Source organism: Pituophis catenifer, unplaced genomic scaffold (genome assembly GCF_029215685.1).
Source record: "Pituophis catenifer annectens isolate HBS135680 unplaced genomic scaffold, rPitCat1.0.hap2 SCAF_1, whole genome shotgun sequence".
Taxonomy (NCBI): Eukaryota; Metazoa; Chordata; class Lepidosauria; order Squamata; family Colubridae; genus Pituophis; species Pituophis catenifer.
The window spans coordinates 336,143,068-336,164,848 of record NW_027256881.1 but is presented as its reverse complement, the minus strand read 5'-3'; the positions used below and the strand labels follow the sequence as shown (position 1 = coordinate 336,164,848).

At 48.9% G+C, this 21,781-nt stretch overlaps 1 protein-coding gene across 1 annotated transcript; it reads right to left on the bottom strand.

Annotated features, from left to right (window-relative positions):
• Positions 1-1,827: 1,827 nt before the first annotated feature.
• Positions 1,828-21,081, bottom strand: AMH (anti-Mullerian hormone). Its single transcript, XM_070931805.1, has 5 exons — positions 20,484-21,081; positions 16,701-16,879; positions 9,473-9,596; positions 8,800-8,983; positions 1,828-2,773 (listed from the first exon to the last, which is right to left on the bottom strand). Exons 1-5 carry the CDS (start codon positions 21,079-21,081, stop codon positions 1,828-1,830), a joined length of 2,031 nt encoding a protein of 676 aa, XP_070787906.1.
• Between the last annotated feature and the right edge of the window lie 700 nt (positions 21,082-21,781).

The following is a 21,781-nucleotide window of genomic DNA, read 5'->3' as shown; positions in this document are numbered from 1 at the left end:
TAAATATCAGCGAACAGTAGTTTGGAATAAATAAATCTTCAAAGCTTCTTTTAAAAAGGCATCAAAGAAGGAGCTATGTAGGTCTAAGGTAGGAAAGTTTTCCAAGATCTGAGATCTTATCTTGTGTTGAATAAGATACATTAGAAAATTAGTTGGGTAAAATATTAGGGTATTAAGAACGTATCTGGATAAGCTTCCCAGTGCATGGATAGGGTGAGAAGATGAGTAAGATTTCAATCTCCCCAACATAATAATTGTGCCACTCCAGAATAATGTCGGCGAATGGTAGCTATTGCTGAAAATGCAACTTTTGAAGCACAGATAGTCCTTGATTTACAACCATTTGTTTTAGTGACCATTTTAAGTTACAACAGCACTGAATAAAATGACTTAATGACCGTTTTCCACACCATTCCAGCATCCTCATGGTCACATGGTCAAAATTTGGATGCTTGGCAACTGGCAGGTATTTATGACGGTTGCAGTGTCCCGGGGTCACCTTTAGAGACCTTCTGACAAGCAAAATCCATGAGGAAGCCAGATTCACTTAACAGCCATGTTACTCATTTGACAGCTGCAGTGTCTGTAGAGATTCTCAGTCATCCATGTTGTGGTTGTCCCAAAGGTGCTTTTTCAGGAGGCAACTGGACTTGCTTGTTTTTTCTTTTGAAGACGTTTTGCTTCTCATCCAAGAAGCTTCTTCCGCTCTGACAGGAGCTTCAGGAAGTTCTGAAGAAGCTTCCATTCCCCACTATCCTGTCAGAGTTGAAGAAGCTTCTTGGATGAGAAACGAAACATCTTCAAAAGAAAATCCAGTTGCCTCCTGAAAAAGCAACAGTTTTGGGCCAACAGCTGCAATGATTCCCTTAACAACTGTGGCAAGGAAGATTGTAAAATGGGGCAAAACTCACTTAACAACTGTCTTGCTTAGCAACAGCAATTTTGGGCTCAATTGTGGTCATACGTAAAGGACTACCTTTACCAGAATTTCACATTTTATCTTGATCACTAGAGGCATTAACGCATTATCTCTTTGTTCCTCTCGCTGTCTCATTCCTCTGTTTCTCTAATTGGGAGGCCAGCTCTATACAGCTGACTTCCTAAAGGAAGAAAACAGGCAGTCCTCGCTTAGCGACAACTCATTCAGCGACCATTCGAAATTATGATGGTGCTGAATGAAGAGACTTAGGCTGGTCCTTGAAGTTGTGGCCATCACAGCACCCCTTAGGTTTGAGCACCGCGATTATGATCCCGATCGCCATTTTGCAACTTTCCTTGCCTACTTCCCACGAGCGAAGTGGACGAGGAAGCCGTCAGCGAGTCGCGAGTCGCAGTCATGTGACATCACGCTTAGCCACCCAGCATGAGTCACTTAAAACGGCAGCCAGAACTGCTGTCGAGTCACTGCAGCCACACGATCTTTCATTTTTAATGACTGTGTTGCTTAGCAACAGTCCCATTTCACCGAGGACCGCCTTGAAAACTCAAGAGATGCACGCTTCCATATTGGGCCACATCATTTAATAAAGCATTAACTTGTCCCTTCGGACCTTAAACATCGATCTCAAGATCCTCTGAATGGGGGAACGACGATTCTCATCCTACCCTTTGCTAATTGGGGTTCAATGTAAATAAACTGGAAGAGTCCAACTTTCCCTACCATCATAAAAAGCAAGAACAACGTCGCAAGCTTGCTATGTACACAGCTGCAGGAATTTCATCGATAGAATGGGGATTACTGTAGTGCTGTGGTTTAAGATAGTATCCCTTACTGGCCAAGATAGCAGGACACTGTCCAATATCCCTTCCCACATGACGAGAGCTTCTCTACCTACACCCGCAGGACTCAGCCACCATATCTGGGTAGGCCTTAACTATCATCCCTTGATCACTGGTAAAGGTAACCATGAGACTTTTGGAATATTTCACCGGGACGCAGCAAGGGGCTCGTTGGAGGGGCATGCCCTGTTCGTGCATACGCAGCAGAAAAATGGTGTGGGAATAGTAGTCCGGGATGCGGGTGGAGAGCGGGCTCTGGCAGGGGCCCACGCAATTGTTGGCATTGTATGACTCCGGTAAAATGATGTACCTGGTGGAGACCAGGTTTATCCTGAGCTCTCGCAGCCGGCAGTAGTCATCCTGGACTTGAGTGCTACGGTTGGCCCGTAACGACACCTTCCTGGCCTCTCGCCAACGAGTGCGCACCACCTGGAGAGCCTTGAGCAACAGAAGGCTGTGGATTTTTCTACGGGTCTGTGTTTCCTCCGTTTCTGCAGAATCGCTAGCGGGAAGCTTTCCTGAGCGCCTCGAAGGATAGTAGCACAGAGCCAGCAGAGTACGGAAGAGGTCGGCGTTGGCGTGGAAGGATGGCATGGCTTTCAGCTCTTGGATCACAGAATGCAGCTTTTCCAACAGTTGCTGAAGCAACTTTCCCTCTAGGTACCACTGGCCGAGCTGGCGCTCCATGAAAGCTTGGCTGTTCTCGGGAAAAAGGACCACGAGGTGATTTTCAGACTGCACCAGCCGTTCAAAAGCCACTTTCTCTGACAGGTTGAGCAGTTCGTGAGGAAGGGCCTCCATTGTGTCCAAATCCAGCAGGAGGTGCCCCTGGGCGACAGGAGGCTCACCAGAGGGGTTCAGGACTTTGTTGACAAATTGGGAGAGGGTCTCCAAAAAGTATCCAGGGTTTGTGAGCACTGACGCAGTGGCGTTGGTTTGGTTAGTGATGGCGGCAGCCTCAGAGGGTATGTGGGCTACGCCGGAACTCAGCAAGCTGGTGCAGAGAGAGAAAGATTTTTTAAAAATTATTTGGCTGTCTCCTTATTCTACGTATGCCCAACTCATCTGGTACATACATATGCCAACACAGTTCTAGGCTGCATAAACAGGAGGATAGAATCAAGATCACATGAAGTGTTAATACCACTTTATAATGTCTTGGTAAGGCCACACTTGGAATTCTGCATTCAGTTTTGGTCACCATGATGTAAAAAAGATGTGGAGACTCTAGAAAGAGTGCTGAGAAGAGCAGCAAAGATGATTAGGGGACTGGAGGCTAAAACATATGTAGAACGGTTGCAGGAACTGGGTATGTCTAGTTTAATGAAAAGAAGGACTAGGGGAGATATGATAGCAGTGTTCCAATATCTCAGGGGCTGCCACAAAGAAGAGGGAGTCAAGCTATTCTCCAAAGCACCTGAGGGCAGGACAAGAAACAACGGATGGAAACTAATCAAGGAGAGAAGCAACTTAGAACTAAGGAGAAATTTCCTGACAGAACAATTAATCAGTGGAACAAATTGTCTCCAAAGTTGTGAATGCTCCAACACTGGAGGTTTTTAAGATGATGGTGGATAACCATTTGTCTGAACTGGTGTAGGGATTCTTGCCTAAGCAGGGGGTTGGACTAGAAAACCTCCAAGGTCCCTTCCAACTGTTATTCTATTCTATTCTATCTCTGCATTCATGCTTCATGCAGACATTCAAGGATTTCAAGGTCAAATGGCAAGTTGTTCACAAATAAGTTAGATTCATGCTAAGCCATAAAACCATGTTTTACTGGGTGGGTAATTTTGGGGCAATCACCAGGAGATGGTGAGTTCTAGCCCCACCTGAGGCATGAAATCTGGCTGGGTAATTTTGGGGCAATCACCAGGAGATGGTGAGTTATAGTCCCACCTGATGTATGAAAGCCAGCTGGTTGACTTTGAGCTAGTTCCTCTCTCTCAGCGGAACCTACCTCGCAGGACGGTTGTTGTGGGGAAAATAGGAGGAGGAAGGAATACTACGTATATTCACTGCCTTGAGTTACTTATAAAATAATAAAGGGATTTTGAAAAATATAATAATAAATAATTTTGATGCATAAAGAGAAATGTGAAAGAGATTTTCAAGCATTTCAAGGGGAAGAAAGGGAAAACAAAGCTGATTTCACAGAAGAAAACATCAAGACAACACAAGATAGCATTCAACCCACAGACCTCAAAGATTAAATGAAGAGCAATTAACTGAATTAATTACATTCACATTAAAGTTATGCGAACATTTTAAAGACTCCTAAGCAAGCCAGACCCCCTGACACTTCCTGCTCTTTCAACTTTGCAAAAATAAAAATAAAAATAAAACAAGATGTCAGTGTTTCTCGGAGGAGATTTTGGAAACAATTGGTGATGAAATGGCTCTTATCTGCTTTATTTACGCTGTTGCTGCCCTCGGAAGCAACACAATGTTCCCTTTGAGGGTTTCCCAAAGTCCTTATCAGACTTCTGGGCAGGCTAGATTGGAAGCAATTAAAGAGGCCCGCAGGAATCTGAGATCTTCTGAGAAGTCCAATTTATTTCAGGGAAGTCAAAAGGCCTTTACAAAATATTTCTAGCAAATGCAGCAGAGGTGGGTTCCAGGGGTGAAATGCTCCTGGTTCAGACCAGATCGCCCAATCCAGTAGCGATGGAGGCAGGTGGTTCGGAGAACCGGTAGCAAAAATCCCTGCCCCTTCCCCCCATGCCCAGTTGAGTCGCGCGATCATCAGAGGCTTTTTTTTTTTAAAAAAGCATTTTTTCTAAAACTTCTTCGCCGAAAAAATGCTTTTAAAAGTAAAAAAAAAAAGCCTCTGATGTTTGCGCGGCTCAGCTGGGATCGTCAGAGGCTTTTAAAAGCATTTTTTTACAACCTCTTCAGCCGAAGAGGTTGTAGGAAAAATGGTTTTAAAAGGTAAAAAAAAAAAAAAATTGGCCACACCCACCCAGTCACATTACCCGCTCCACCAAGCCACGCCCACAGAATTGGTAGTAACAAATTTTAGATTTCACCACTGGTGGGTTCTACTTACCTTTACTACCGGTTTGCAATGGGGCATGCGCAGATGATGATGTCGGGGTCAGTGGGCGGAGCCTCCTGCCGGTTTTACTACCGGTTCTATAGAACAGGTGCGAACCGGGGGCAACCCACCACTGAAGTGCTGGGTATCCAGAGGAAGCAGGGGTGGTATTCACTTACTTTCCCTACCGATTCGCAAATGCGAGCACGTGTGCGCGCACACTCGCTTACGCCCCATCCACACATGTTCCCGGCCTCAAAAACGTGCCTAAATAGGATGGCATAGAGCCAGGCCAGGTGGGCGGGTGGGCCCACCTGTGATTTCTGCTACCAGTTTGGGTGAATCAGTCCAAACCAGCTGAATACCACCTCTGAGAGGAAGCCTTGCTAACCCTTAGATCTAAATCAGTGGGGAAATGTAAAATGTGTTACTACCGGTTCTGTGGGCATGGCTTGGTGGTGGGGGGTAATGTGATTGGGTGGGGGTGGCCAACTTTTTTTTTACTTTTAAAAGCATTTTTTCTACAACCTCTTGGGCTGAAGAGGTTGCAGAAAAAATGCTTTTAAAAGCCTCTGACGATCAGGCAACTCAGCTGGGATCGCCAGAGGCTTTTAAAGGCATTTTTTTTCCTACAACATCTTCGGCCAAAGAGGTTGTAGAAAAAAAGCTTGTAAAAGCCTCTGACAATCCCAGCTGAGCCGTGCGATCATCAGAGGCTTTTTTTTTTTAACTTTTAAAAGCATTTTTTCGGCTGAAGAGGTTGTAGAAAAAATGCTTTTAAAATTTTTTAAAAAGCCTCTGATGATCGCGTGGCTCAGCTGGGCATGGGGGGGAGCAGGGATTTTTGCTACCGGTTCTCCGAACCACCCACCGCCATCGCTACCGGATCGGGTGATCCAGTCCAAACCGGGAGCATTTCACTCCTGGTCTAAATGCCTTGCTTGAATTCTGCAACAGGCTGGATAGCTCTCCCTTTGGGGCAGGGGGCTTCATTTCTACCTGTCCCTGTTTTGGCAACAGGCACAGGTAGTCCTCGACTTATAACCACTCATTTAGCAACATTCCAGACTTATGACCATGCCTTACACTTATGACATCACGTAATCAGAATTTGGATGCTTGGAAACCAGCATGTATTTACAATGGTTTCAGTGTCCTGGAATCATGTGATCCCCATTTGCAATCTTCTCACCCGGCTTCTGACAAGCAAAACTGGGGGAAACCAGGCTTAATAGCAGTGACTGTGAGAGGGATCTTGGAGTCTTAGTGGACAACCAGCTAAATAGGAGCTAGCAGTATGCAGCGGCAGCCAAAAAACCCAAAGCAATCCTAAATTGCATTAACAGAGGGATTCAATCTAGATCAAGTGAGGTACTAATATCACTCTATAAAGCCCTAGTACGACCACGCCTAGAGTACTGCATCCAGTTTTGGCCAATACCAAAGAGGCAACTATAAAAAAGATGTTGAGACTCTAGAAAAAGTGCAGAGGAGAACAACCAGGATGATTAGGGGACTGGAGGCTAAAACATACAATGAACGGTTGCAGGAACTGGGCATGGCTAGTCTAGTGAAGAGAAGGACCAGGGGAGACTTGATAGCCGTCTTCCAATATTTGAGGGGCTGCCACAGAGAGGAGGGGGTCAACCTATTTCCCAAAGCACCTGAAGGCCACACAAGGAATAATGGATGGAAACTGACCAAGGAGAGATTCAACCTAGAAATGAGGAGGAACTTTCTGACAGTGAGAACAATCAACCCATGGAACAGAAGTTGCCTTCAGAAGTTGTGGGAGCTTCATCACTTGAGGCCTTCAAGAAAAGAATGCACTGCCATTTGTCAGAAATGGTGTAGAGTCTCCTGCTTGAGTGGGCGGTTGGACTAGATGACCTATAAGGTCCCTTCCAACTCTGTTAATCTGTTAAAGACCAAGAGGGGAAACCAGATTTGCTTAAGGACTGTGTGATTCACTTAATCACTGCAATGGGTTGCTTAACAACTGGGGCACAAAAAGATCACAAAACCCGGCACAACTCACTTAACAACTGCCTTGCTTAGCAATGGGAATTCTGGTGCCAATTGTGGTTGAAGACTACCTATATGATAGAATCTGGCCATTTTAAAACATGAGCACGTAAGAAGTAACTTCTCTGGCCACTATTGGAACCTGGATGCTGGATTGAAGGGCGATTCCATCTGACCCAGCAGAACTCCAGGATTTGAGAGTCTGCCACAAAGAGGAGGGGGCCAACTTATTTTCCAAAGCACCAGAAGGCAAGACAAGAAACAATGGATGGAAACTAATCAAGGAGAGAAGCAACCTGGAATTAAGGAGAAACTTGCTAAAAGTGAGAACAATTAACTGGTGGAACTGCTTGCCTTCAGAAGTTATGGGTGCTCCATCACTGGAGGATTTTAAGAAGAGACTGGACAGCCATCTGTCTGAATGGTATAGGGCAGTGATAGCTAACCTTTTTGCCATTGCGTGCCAGGAGCGGGGAGAGCATGGGGGGGGGGGTCGCGCATGCACGTGCCCACACCCATAATTTTATGCGCCCCACCCCCATGCATGCGCGCACGATCCCCCCACACTTCCCCCACTACTGGCACACAATAGCCTGGTAGGCCCGTTTTTCTCCCTCCCCAGGCTCCAGAGCCTTTCTAGGAGTCTGGGGAGGGTGAAAATGGCCTCTCCCCCTCCCGGAGGCCCTCCAGAGGCCGAAAATGGCCCATTTGCCACCTTCCGGTGGGACCGGAAAGTCCATTTTTTTGCTCTCCCCAGGCTCCAGAGCCTTTTTAGGAGTCTGGGGAGGGTGAAAATGGCCTCTTCCCCTCCCGGAGGCCCTCTGGAGGCAGAAAATGGCCCATTTGCCACCTTCCGGTGGGACCGGAAAGTCCGTTTTTTTGCTCTCCCCAGGCTCCAGAGCCTTTCTAGCAGTCTGGGGAGAGAGAAAAACGGACCTTCCCTACCACCTACACGAGGCCCTCCGGAGGCAGGAAACAGCCTGTTTCCCTACTTCTGGTGGGCTGAGAAGGCCTGAGCTGGCCAGAGCTGAGCTTGCGTGCCCACCAATATGGCTAAGTGTGCCACCTGTGGTATTAGGTATGTTTTCTGCCTTAAATTATTCATAAAAATAATAGGTAATCCTCAATTCATGAGCGTACTGAAGTCTGCCTATTACAGTCGTAAGTCATTGGTGGTAAAGCGGTTCATCACACAACCAACCGCTTTTCTGACCTTTTCTTTCTTCAGAACTTTGCAACTGGGTCATAAGTATTTTTTTGAGGGGGTCCATTGTAACTTGGAGCTGTTGCTAAGTGACCAGTCATAAATTGAGAACTACCTGTAAAGGCAAGTTATAAATAAATACAAGGGAAAAGCCCACACAATCAAGGGAAACTGCAAACACCGAGAGAGGCAAAGCCTGGGAGAGTTGGTGCAATTGTTCTCCCATGCAGGCCTGAAATTTCACGGCTACTAGTTACAGGGGTGGGCTGCTGGGGGTTCGCAGGGGTTCGGGAGAACCTCTAGCTAAGATTCTGTGCAGTTCGGAGAATCCCCAAATCCCATTCCTGGGTGGCCACGTCCATCCCACCCCTCCCCTCCCCTCCCAGGAGTCCCCACGTGGCCTGTTTTGGATGCAGGTAAGTGCAGGGCGTGTGTGGAGGCTCAGGGAGGGTGGAAAACGGGTCTACCGGAAGTTCAGGAAGGCCGGAAACGGGCCCATTTCCAGCCTCCAGCCTCCAGAGGGCTTCTGGAGCCTGGGGAGGCCATTTTCGCCCTCCCGGAGGCTCAAGGAAAGCCTCTGGAGCCCAGGGAGGGCAAAAATGGTGCAGGAGGCCAACTAGGCCACGCCTACCATGACCACGCCCACCCAGCAACCAGGCAGAGAATCCCTTGCTAAAAGTTTTGAAGCCCACCCTTGACTAGTTCCTGTCTATAGGTGGAGAATGGGATGCAAAGTTTAGAGAATGCTATTTACCTGGGTTTCAGGTATGGTAATACATCTAACTTGCCATCCGCAGAGAGGAAAGAAGAAGGTGGATGGGAGTCAACGCCGAAGTTTTGTTTCACCAACAGCAAGACAGCCGGGGTCCTGCGGGTGAAACACTTGGCATCGAAGCCAAACAGAAGATCTTGGGCTTCATCAGAGGAGACAGCAGCATCTGGGAGGCAAGAATACAAAACAAAACAAAAAAAAAGGAACAAGAAAGTGACTTATTGGACCAGCAACGATATTCTCCCTCTTATTGTTGTAGGTTTCTGAGGCCCGAGAAACAATGGAAATATCGTAAGTAGAAGGACTGGACATAAAATCACTTTTTTCAATCCTGTTATGATTTTGAGTGGTCACTAAACAAATAGCTGTGACTCAAGGGCTACCTGTACATAGACACAAGGGAACATACATGCCAAATGTTATTAAACTACAATTACTAGCATCCCTCACGATTGGTCACATAATGAAAGGTGCTGGGAGTTGTAGTTTACTTTTGGAGGTCTACAACATTCTTGCTTGCAATGCCTGCAAAGGGCTCCATTTTATATCAGAGAAAATCACTGCATTTTGATCAGTTGTTTAGAATTTGTGTTTTTCAAATGGAGGAACAGGAGATTCCCACCCACTCCTCACCCGCCATGAAACTCTCACCTACCTGTATTGTTTTGGTGCCTGATTTCCAAGGAAAGTTCATAGCTTAATTCACCAGGAGAATGTCTCCCAGACGTCACGGAGCCTTGGAGGACAAGGTAGCGGGTTCCTCTGGAAAGGCAAACAACCTGAGATGGGATTAAAAATAAACATAAAAATAAACATACCCCAACATTTGATTGAAGTCCCCCCTCAAAACATTTATTTGCATCATGAAATGCAGAAACTCCCTTGAGATACTCTTCTGCGCATGCGCAAGATGGCGACTTGCCTGTGATCCCGGTGATCCTGGGGGGTGATTATGGCTCCAGGGGGCCTTTGGAGGGCTGAATTTCGATCGTTGCAGCCCTGGCCCAGCTGGAGGAGTGTTGGGGCTCTCCGTTGAGGGGTCTCTGGCTTCTGTGAGTGTCCTTGAGGCTCGCGGAGACCGTAGGACGGCGAGAGCGGCCCGAAGGAGGAGGGGCGGCAGCAGACTCTCTTGGCGAAGGTAGCTGGGCCAGGATGACGGCGTCAGCGCCGCGGCGGTGGTGCAGCACCCTCGCCGGGATCCTCGCCAGCCCAATCCGCCCTGGACATGTACTAGGGGCGGAGGGGGGGGCGAGGTGGGGGCGGGGAGGCTGGCGGCGGCAGCGACGGCGGTGCTGGCGGCGTGGAAATGGCGGCTGCCGGGTCAAGGAAGAAGCTGCCACAGTTTGGAGCGTGGGAGTGTCGGAGAGGTTGGCAGTTGCTGGCTTGCTTTGTTGGATCTCCTGGGCGACCGTGGGGCGTTATTTGGCCCCTTGGTCGTCCCAGAGGCCTCCATGAGGATTTATGGAGGCTGGGCGAGGCTGGACGAGGCAAGCAGCATGGTCCCAAGGAAGATCCGGGAGGGGTTGGGGAGAGCTGGACTATGACTGAGGGGTTTTCCCCCCTATGGCATTTGTTGCCTCTGCTCTCCTTTTTCACCCCCATCCCCCTGAATGTGGTGATGCCATGCCGTGTATGCCTGCTGAACAATCATCTCCGGGTCTAGATGTCATCTTGACCTCCCCGGAGGTAATGACGGTTATGATCTCCGCGGTTTGAGCCTCTCTGGACTATGTGGACTGACCTGACCCCATTCTTCTCCTCCGTTGAATGGAGGTTTACATCTGGGGATTCAAGTCTTGGTGGAGTGGGTCTATAGCTGCTGTCTCAACTCCGGCTTTTTGGACGATCGTGGTTGACCAGCCCCCGTGAGAGGAGGGCTGGGTCACCCTCTGCCGGACCGAAACAGCATTTTACTCCCGCCATTGCCGTGAGAGGGCACTGAGGTCTCACATGCTCCATTGGAACTCTATTGAAGCCTGGCATTTCACTCCTCTGACTGTGATAACATCAAATTGGCCCCTGGTTATTGGCCATGGACTGTCACCTCCCTTTGATGTTTGATGTACTCAGTGAATGACCTTCGTGCCCTGCGAGACTCCCCCCTCTCGCAGGTCTGGCCCTCTTCGTTATCGAGGGCCTATCTTGATGACGGGCATTGGAGCCCCGAGAGATGGCATGCGGCTAAGAAGAGTTTGAGGGGTTTTTTAAGTGGGTTTTTTAGTGAGTTTTTAACAAAAATTTTAAGGGGTTCGGGGGGGATTAGGGTGGGTTCTGGGGGAAATCCACCGGGTTCAAGACCAGCCTTAGCGAAGGGCTGCGATATCAGGGACGTAGAACCGGAGGTCGGGGAGGGGGTTGGAGTTGGATTTGAAGAGGGCTGTTCCATCAGCATAGTGAGTGGGAGGGGCAGATATGGCGGAAGCTGGGGACCATATCATGTGCGGGGAATGCGCACTCGCTATCTTAGAGCGATTGCGCATTCCGGTCCCCAATGCTTTTCTTGTTCCCCAGGTTGTCCAGATTCTCAGGGCCAGAGCCTCCGGCTGATGTTGTGCAACGCCAGGTCCGTTGTTAATAAAGCCCCCCTCATCCACGATCTTATTCAGGAGGGGGAGGCGGACCTGGCGGGCATTACGGAGACCTGGTTGGGCCAGGAGGGGGGAGTCCCCCTCGTGGATATATGCCCACCAGGCTTCCGTGCATTTCATCAGCCAAGGGCTCAGGGCAGGGGCGGGGGGGGTGGCGGTTATTATAAAGGAAGGTCTGGATCCAAGGGAGACCACTGTTCCACAGATAGCCGGATGTGAGTCCCTCTTTGTGAAGTGGGGTCGTGGAGTACAGATGGGCCTGTTGGTCACGTACCTGGCTCCCTGCCACGTGGCAACGGCCCTGCCCGAGCTCCTTAACGTTATAGCCGAGGTGGCGGTGGACACCCCCAGACTTGCCATCATGGGGGATTTCAACCTGCCATCTATCGGTGAAATGTCTGAGGTGGCTCGAGAGTTCATGGCTTCCATGACGGCCATGGACCTTACTCAGTTAATTCATGACCCCACTCACACAGGAGGACACACTCTGGACTTAGTTTTTATCTCTGGTCAGTGGTTGAGTGGCCTTGATATAGGGGATATAGCCATCGAACCCTTGTCATGGTCTGACCACTCGCTCCTTCGACTGGACTTTCTAACCGCTGCACCCTGCCGCAGGGAGGCGGGACCGACCAGGTGGTTCCGCCCCAGGCGCCTGATGGACCCTGATAGGTTCCAGATGGAGCTTGGGCCATTTCCTGAGATCCTGGCTCATGACTCGGCTGAAGACCTGGTGGCCGCCTGGGATAGTGCAGCTGCCGGGGCCTTGGACCGAGTCGTGCCTTTGCGGCCTCTGACCCGGCACCGAACTCACCTAGCTCCTTGGTTTTCCGAGGAGCTTAGGGAGATGAAGCGCCGGAAAAGACGCCTGGAGAGTAGTTGGAGGACCAGCCGCTCCGAACCTGACCGAACACTGGTGAGGTCTCATATTAAGACCTACCTAGTGGCGATAAAAGCGGCGAAAACTAGCTATTTTGCCGCTCTTATCGCGTCATCAGATAATCGCCCAGCCGCCCTGTTTAGGGTGACCCGCTCCCTCCTCCATCTGGAAGTGCGGGATGACCCCTTGCAGGGTCGAGCTGAGGATTTTGTGCAGTATCTGTATGACAAAATCGCTCAGATTCGGGAAGGGCTGGCCTCTGACTGGGTATGTCCAGACGGGATGACTGAGACAGGTCTTGAGAGTGTTATCTGGGGGGAGTTTGATCCTGTGGCTCCCGAGGACATGGACAGGGTCCTGGGACGGCTGAACGCGACCACATGTTTATTGGACCCGTGTCCCTCCTGGTTGGTACTGGCTTCCCGGGAGGTGACACGAGGCTGGCTCCAGAAGATTGTTAACGCTTCTTTGGGTGAGGGGGTCCTGCCGGCCGCTTTGAAAGAAGCGGTGGTGAGGCCCCTCCTCAAGAAGCCTTCTCTGGATCCGGCTGTTTTGGCTAACTATCGTCCAGTCTCCAACCTTCGCTTCATTGCGAAGGTTGTTGAGAGTGTGGTGGCGCAACAGCTTCCCCGGTACCTGGATGAAGCTGTCTATCTAGACCCGCTCCAGTCCGGCTTCCGGCCTGGACACAGCACGGAAACGGCATTGGTCGCATTGGTGGATGATCTCTGGAGGGCCCGGGATAGGGGTTGCTCCTCTATCCTGGTCCTGTTAGACCTCTCAGCGGCTTTTGATACCATCGACCATGGTATCATGTTGCACCGGTTGGCGGGGTTGGGGGTGGGAGGCACCGTTTTGCGGTGGTTCTCCTCCTACCTCTCTGACCGGTCGCAATCTGTGTTGACAGGGGGGCAGCGGTCGACCCCGAGGCACCTTGCTTGTGGGGTGCCACAAGGGTCGGTCCTCTCGCCCCTTCTGTTCAACATTTATGTAAAGCCGCTGGGTGAGATCATCCGTGGCTTCGGGGTGGAGTTCCATCAGTACGCTGATGACACCCAGCTGTACATCTCCACCCCAGGCCACCCCAATGATGCCCTTAAAGTGATGTCCCAGTGCCTGGAGGCCGTGCGGGCCTGGATGGGGAGAAACAGGCTCCAACTCAACCCCTCCAAGACCGAGTGGCTGTGGCTTCCGGCGTCCCGATATAGCCAGCTGACGCCATCGCTGGCTATTGGGGGCGAATCACTCGCCCCCACGGAGAGGGCTCGTAACTTGGGCGTCCTCCTGGACGCACGGCTGTCGTTAGAAGATCATTTGGCGGCCGTGGCCAGGGGGGCTTTTTATCAGGTCCGCCTGATACGCCAGTTGCGCCCCTTCCTAGATCGGGACTCCCTACGCACAGTCACTCAGGCACTCGTCACTTCCCGCCTGGACTACTGCAACGCTCTCTACATGGGGCTCCCCCTGGGGTGCACCCGGAGGCTCCAGCTGGTCCAGAACGCGGCCGCGCGGGGGATTTTGGGGGCGACGAGGCGCTCCCACGTGACACCTCTCCTGCGCGAGCTGCACTGGCTCCCGGTGGTCTTCCGGGTGCACTTCAAGGTGTTGGTGACCACCTTTAAAGCGCTCCATGGCTTAGGGCCGGGGTATTTACGAGACCGCCTTCTGCCACCAATAGCCTCCCACCGGCCTGTACGCTCCCACAGAGTGGGCCTCCTCAGGGTGCCGTCCGCCAGACAATGTCGGCTGGCGACCCCCAGGGGGAGAGCCTTCTCTGTGGCGGCGCCCGCCCTCTGGAACAACCTCCCCCCAGAGCTACGTACAATAACAGACCTCCGGATTTTTCGTCGGGCCCTGAAAACCCATTTATTTCAACTAGCTGGGCTGGCTTGAGTCAAATTTTAAACGGATTTTAAATTGGAATGTTTTAATTACGGCCAAAATTATTTAATTATTTTAAACAGTTCTTTTTTAGATTTTGTATGTTTTGTATGTATGTCTTGTTTTTACTTTGGCTGTTCACCGCCCTGAGTCCTACATTGGAGAAGGGCGGTATAGAAATTTAAACAAATAAATTTAAACAAATAAGAATTATTTAATCCCTGCGGCCGGCTAAAAGCACCTGTTTAGCCTTGGCAGGCAATTTTAAGACGTGTGGACTTCAAATCCCAGAATTCCCTAGCCAGCATGCCAGCTGGGGAATTCTGAGAATAGAACCTCATACAACCGTGATGGCGAACCTATGGCACGTGTGCCACAGGTGGCACGCCTGAGCTCGTGGGCACGCGAGCTCAGCTCCAGCGTGTATGTGCGCGCCGGCCAGCTGATTTTCGGGCCTTCTGGTCCCACTGGAAGTAGGGAAACAGGCTGTTTTCTGCCTTCCGAGGGCCTCGGAAGGCCCATTTTATTATCTCCCCAGCCTCCAGAGCCTTTCTAGGAGCCTGGGGAGGGCAAAAACAGCCTCTCCCCCGGAGGCCCTCCGGTGGCCAGAAATGGCCCATTTGCCTGGGGAGAGAGAAAAACGGGCCTACTGGACCGACCATGCCATCGCGTGCCAGGAGCGGGGGGGTAAAGGGGGTCGTGCTTGCATGCACGGGGCCTATAGAATTATAGGTGTGGGCACGTGTGCGCGCAACACCCCCCCCCCGCTCCTGGCACACGATGGCAAAAAGGTTAGCCATCACTGTCATACATCTTCAAGTTGATGGCGTTAAGAAATATTCATCTAGTAGTCAGGGGTGAAATCCAGCAGGTTCTGACAGGTTCTGGAGAACCGGTAGCGGAAATTTTGAGTAGTTCAGAGAACTGGCAAATACCACCTCTGGCTGTCCCCAGAGTGGGGTGGGAATGGAGATTTTGCAATATCCTTCCCCCAGGAGTGGGGAGGGAATGGGGATTTTGCAGTATCCTTCCCCTGCCATGCCCGCCACGCCACGCCCAAGCCACGCCCACAGAACCTGTAGTAAAAAAAATTGGATTTCACCACTGCTAGTAGCCCAACCCTTTACCAACTCTAGAAATCTACTAAATTATTCATGAAAAGCTAGCAGTCCAGTCTCCATTTAAAAATCCCAGTTAATGATTGTCTGCTGCAACCACTAGGATCTCCCACTGCCAAACATTCACTAATATTCAGAGTGAATCTTATTTCTTTTAATTTCAGACCAAGCCCTTGGTTTTAACAGAGAGAAAATTAGGTAGCAGGAGGGACATTCTATGAACCGAGAGGGTGTCAAATCAAGTGTAAATGGTATTTTAAAAGATATGGGGCTTTTCACAATTGCGGTCACTATCTTGGGTTCTTTGATGTAGCATTTTTGGTATTCTGAAGAGTGTTTATCTTCACTTGCCTTAATGTGACCAGAAGCAAAAGAACTCTTTGAGTCATCCATTGTAGGATATCATCATCATCACCATCATCATCATGCTTTTTGGTCAACTCAAGGTGGCAAACATACTTAATATTCCTGCCCCCTATTTTCCCCACAACAACCCTACAAGGTAGGCTGAGGTCAGAGAGAGCATATTAGGTATGTTGACAACTTGAGTTGTTTATAAAAATCAGATAGCTGGGATATAAGTAGAGATAAATAAATAGAACTGAGGGCCAGTTTGGTCATGTGCCAAAAGTGGGGGGATCGGGGGGGTTATGAGTGCGCGTGCCCACACCCATAATTCTATGCACCCCGCCCCCCCTTGCATGTACACGTGACCCAACCGTTTTTCACCCTCCCCAGGCTCCAGAACCTTTCTAGGAGCCCGCAACCCCCCGGAGGCCCTCCGGAGGCCGGAAATGGCCCATTTGATGACTTCCAGTGGACCGGAAGGCCTGTTTTTTGCTCTCCCCAGGCTCTAGAGTCTTTCCAGGAGCCTGGGGAGGGCAAAAACGGCCTTCCCCTCTGCCCCGGAGGCCCTCTGGAGGCCAGAAACAGCCTATTTCCCTACTTCCGGTGGGCCCAGAAGGCCCGAAAATTGGCTGAGCTCGTGTGCCCACTGATATGACTCCATGTGCCACCTGTGGCACACGTGCCATAGGTTCGCCATCATGGGTCTAGTGGTTAAGACACATAGCTACAAACCAGGAGAGTGTGAGTTCTAGTCCCGCCTTAGCCATGGATTTTGGGCCAATCACCAGAAGACTATGAGTTCTAGTCTAGCTGAATGACGTTGGGCTAATCCCTATCTCGCTGAGCCCAACTCATCTCACAGGGTTGTTGTTATTGGGAAAATAGGTTTGTTGGATATGTTCGCCTTGAGTTATTTGTAAAAATAATAAAGGTGGGGTATAAATATACAAATAAATAAATATAAGTAAACAAATAAATATAGTTGAAAGTGTGGGAGGAGTATATGCGATGTTGATCTCCTTAGTGCTGTTAGGAATAATGCGGGGAGGGGGAAATTGTCCCACAAACCTGCTTTTGATGTAATCCTTCTCCTCCCACTAGAAATCTCTTTGGGACTCCGTGATGTACCAGTTCCTTTTCTCCTTGATAGAAGACTAGGAGGACCAGCTGCAAAGAGCTGAGAGGCTCTTCCATGTCCTTCTGAAAGGTCAGCTTAAACCTGAGTTTGGTCTTGACTTCCCATTTCACTACCAAAAGAGACGAAGAAAATTAAAAAGGGATACAAGTTGGAAGGGACCTTGTAGGTCATCTAGTCCAACCCCCTCCCCCGCCCAAGCAGGAGACCCTACACCTATGATGGCGAACCTATGGCACGCGTGCCAAAGGTGGCACGTGGAGCCATATCGGTGGCCACATGAGCTCAGCTTATTTTGAGGCCTTCTGGGCCCACTGGAAGTAGGGAAACAGCCTTCCGGTCCTGCCAAAAGTCAGCAAACTGGTTGTTTCCGGCCTCCGGAGGGCATCCGGGGGAGATGGGGAAGGCCGTTTTCATCCTCCCCAGGCTCCTAGAAAGACTCTGGAGCCTGGGGAGAGTGAAAAATGGGCCCACCGTGCCACTGCATGCCAAAATCGGGAGGAGTGCAGGAGAGTCATGTGCAAGGGAGTGGGACGCATAGAATTATGGGTGTGTGCACGCGTGCGCACGACACCCCCCGCGCTCCCCCCGCTTTTGGCACACGATGGCAAAAAGGTTAGCCATTACTGCCCTACACCATTTCTGATAAGTGTCTGTCCAGTCTCTTCTTGAAAGCCTCCAATTTCCTAAGGTTGATTGTTCTCACTGTCAGAAAAGTTCTCCTTATTTCTAGGTTGAATCTCTCCTTGATCAGTTTCCATCCATCATTTATCCATTCTCTTACAAATAAGCCATCTGGCGTGCTAGCTACGCTGTCTCATATTGTCCAACTCTCTTCTCTGCCTGCTTTCCTGGTCATCGGAGTTTCAACCCGTCATTTGAACTCTTCCTTGATTCATGTTTAACTTATTTTTCATTCTTTATACTACAGGTTTATGCTACTACTTTATAAAAGCCTGACTAGGCGGCTCAGTGGCTAAGACACTGAGCTTGTTGATCAGAAAGGTTGGCAGTTTGGCGGTTCAAATCCCTAATATAAGTCTCCTGCGTGAGCAGGGAGTTGGACTAGATGACCTCCAAGGTACTTTCCAACTCTGTTACTGTTAAAAAAAATGGATAAACGAGGTACTCCTCAACTTGTGACCACAACTGAGCCCAGAACTGCCATTGTTATCAAGGGGGTTATTAAGTGAGGCATGTCCGATTTTACCACCGTTTTTGCTGTAGTCATTAAGTGAATTACCATCGTCATTAAACAAATCATGCGGTCATTAAGCAAACCCAGTTTCTCCCACTGACTTTGCTTATTGGAAGCCAGATGGGAAGGTTGCAAATTGTGGATCATGTGACTTCTGGACATTACATTTCGGTTGTCAAGCACACAAATTTTAATCACATGACTGTGAGGGATGCTGCAACAAGTCATAAGTGTGAGGAATGGTCCTAAATCACTTTTTTCAGCACCATGGTAACTTCTAATGGTTGCTAAATGAATAGTTGTAAGCCAACTGGCTGTATTTTAAAAATGGAAAACAGTGGAATCTGGGACATCCATAGGGTGTGGGCAGAACGTCAGTCAGAGTATTGTGGCTGCCATGTTGGCTTTTTTTGGCCGCATCCTGCAGGTGTTTCAATTTGTATACCGCCCTTCTCCAACAGGTGCCCCTGGGTTCAATACCATCAGTGGTGCGTTGCCCCCGGTTCGCACCAGTTCTATAGAACCAGTAGTAAAACCGGCGGGAGACTCCGCCCACCGACCCTGATGTCATCAGAATGCTTCTGTGCATGCGCAGAAGAGCGCATGTGCGCATGAGGGAAGCGCGTGCACGCGTGCAGCCCTGTTGCAAACCGGTAGTAAAGGTAAGTAGAACCCACCCCTGAATACCATTGACCCATGTTTAATCTCAAGGAAAATGGTATGTTCGGTTAACAAGAGAGATATTGAGAGGAGCTTTAGCCTGACACTGGTGGATTCGCACATGATATTTGGTGAGGCTGAGGTGGAGCAGGATAGACTGTGATTCAGCACATTGTGGGAATCCAGTCACTAACTTAGCCAGTCGATGGTATGAGCAAGTCCAAGTCCTCAATGAAGCCATACAGGTAGTTCCTCGACTTACGACCGCAATTGAGCCCAAAATTTCTGTCTCACTTAACAAAATGGAGTTTTGCCCCATTTTGTGACCTTTCTTGCCATAGTTGTTAAGTGAATCACTGCAGTTGTTAAGTAAGTAACCCGGTCGTTAAGTGAACCTGGCTTCCCTATTGGCTTTCCTTGTCAGAAGTCCACCAAAGGGGGATCACATGACCTGGAACACTGCAACCGTCATAAATATGAGTCGGTAGCCAGGCATTTGAATTTTGATCATATGACCATGGGGATGCTGCAACGGTCATACGTGTGGGAAACGGTCATAAGCCACTTTTTTCAGTGCCGTTGTAACTTCGAACCGTCACTAAACAAACTGTTGTAAGTTGAGGACTACCTGTAATTTGGTGCATTTGGGGGCTTACCTCATGCTGAACCCATGTTGTAACAATCAGATTTGTTAAGTCTCTGGCTAAGAGCAAGGTATGGACTACACCAAAGAGTTTGAAAAAGACATAATTTCTTTTTAAAAAAGAGGGATCTGGTGGCCATTTAGTCGACCTCTTTTGTTATGTCCACCTTTTGGAAAAGCAGAGATCTTGTCTGCTCCATGTGAGCAGTTTCCTTTCCAAGGTTTCCTTTCACATTTGCTCATGAAAAGATGTTGTATCTTGTGTCATCCCGATTTATAAATATTAAGTATTGCAAAAAAAAAAAAAATTTAAAAAAAAAGACTGGATTTGCTTAATGCCTTAACAGATCTAATTTGAGGAATCATTTTCTTTTATTGGAGGGCAATAATTTAAAGTTGCAGCTGAAGCTTTCACTATCAGAGTGATTGGGAAGATCTGTTCCCCCCCACCCCCAAACTATTTGCGACGACTGGAAATGGATATTTATTCTTTGTAATCTCTGCAGCCGATCCCTATTTACTTCCAGAAGGGCAGCTGATCCTTTCTGAAAAATCTCTCCCCCTCCTTCTGCCCCCCCACTTCCCCCCCTCGCCCCCCCCCCCCGGCAAAAGAGAGATGTAGGACAGGAGCAATCCTATGATGGATTCGGTTTAGACTTCTGGCCAGTCAACATATTTGGTCTGATCAAATCAAAAGGACTGCATGCCCACAAGAAATCTGAATTTTGCACCTATAAGCTATTTCAGTCCTAGTTATTTGACCATTTTTTCCTCCTTTTCAAATTATTTTCTCTTTTCTTTAAAAAAACGGTATTTTCCCCTTTTCCTTTGGCACCCATCGATACTGCTTGCGTATTTATCTCAGTGTTGGTGTTACAAAACAATCGGCTTAGATTTAATGTACTTTTAGATTTAAATTTGGTATTCTGTAGAATTGCTGAATCGAAGGAACGTACATTGGGAGAAGGGAAAGGGAAAGGAGGAGAAATTTTAGAAAAGCATTGCATGCCTTATATAAGCACTTCATCATTTTATCCTATTACTATCGCTCGAGACTATTTTATCACTTTACACCAAGCATTATCACTGTTCAAGGGCCAATTTCTAAAACTTCGTTGACATTTTAGAAATTCTAAACAAAGCTTTCTAGAAACGAGAAGAGAGGGAATAACGGTAACAATGATACTTTTCCATCCTTTCCCTGTTTGCACTTACCTTCTTCCAAATGCAGCATGAAGAAACGGTGTCCAGCAGGCCTTCCCAGAGAATCAGCCACACGCTGGAGTGACCCGAGAAGGCTGTGGGGTGGGCTTGAGGGACATATCCCAAAGATCTCCAGGTCCTCTCTGCTCCAGGCAGATCTGCTCAGGGCCTTCAAGAACCCGCTGTCGTAACGGCTGAGGAGGCCCCCCACCTCCAGATGGTTAGGACCCCAAAAGCTGCCCCCATCCAGCCTCACGTGACACACTGATTCCTCGGAGCTTTCGTAGAGCCATGACTGAGAACTGGGTTGGGGCCATAAACTCAAGGGTCTCACTTCCTTCTCAGCCAAGGGCAGGTGGGGTGGCGGGATATGTCCAGGGTTGTCTTCTGACTCCAGGGAAACCACCAGGACTTTTGAAGGGGCTTCCTTGAAATTCAATGCAACCTTGACGTCTTCTTCTTCTTCTTCTGGGGATTTCAGTTCTCCTAAATTGGGACTTTCCCATTGTCTCGGAGGGTTTTCTTCTAGCAGGTTTCCCTTTGCAGGTGAGGGGAGGGACTCGGCTGTTAGCCAGAGACCCAGGAGGATGCTGGCCAGGCCAAGTTGCATGGTTGCGTCTTCCCTGAAGAACTAAAGCCACCTCTCCAGGATTCCCCAGGGAAAATTCAGAAGGGAGTGAAGGCATTGGATAACACGCACACACACACACAGGCACACAGAGAGAGAGAGATGGCCTGAATTTTTCTTCTTTAACCCATGTGACCTTGAATGATCACACCGTCCTGGGCGAATTCTTGCAACAAGCTGGCTCAAAGGAGCCGTCCTGTTCTATTTGCAGGTTTTTGATATCTTTAAGTCTGGATGCTTTAGCAAATGCAAGACATCCAAGCTGGCTCAACCTTGATGCAAACCCTTTTTATCATATTCCCCCCCCACCCTCCAAGAGATCAAAGCAAAACCCACGTTCACACACAATTTGTACCTCTCAGTCTTTACATTGTATCAGAGTCCGCTTATCATGTTCCCTCCCCCCCTTAATCATCTTATATAAAGGCCGTTTTTTTAAATCAGCAATATTTGTTCCTTTAAATATTTATCACCTAAATTAATACCTTGAAGTATGTTAAAGGATCAGAGAATCAGACACAATTGAACGGGAGAAAAAAAAATTCTTAAGGAGTGAAAGAATTTTGTAAAAGCTATTAAAATAATCTGGGAAGAAAATGTTTCAAAGACATTTTGTGTCTTTTAGTGGTTGCCTCCAATGCTTCATGAGAAGGCTAAGCTGATGGAACTCACTGTTACTAGA

Bases quoted from the DNA above. Each gene is read 5' to 3' on its own strand.
- AMH (XM_070931805.1), bottom strand. From the start codon at position 21,081: ATGCAACTTGGCCTGGCCAGCATCCTCCTGGGTCTCTGGCTAACAGCC. The intron at 16,880-20,483 runs GTAAGTGCAAAC...CTCTTTTGGTAG, and splicing joins CATGCTGCATTTGGAAGAAG to TGAAATGGGAAGTCAAGACC. The intron at 2,774-8,799 runs GTAAATAGCATT...TCTCTGCACCAG, and splicing joins TTACCATACCTGAAACCCAG to CTTGCTGAGTTCCGGCGTAG.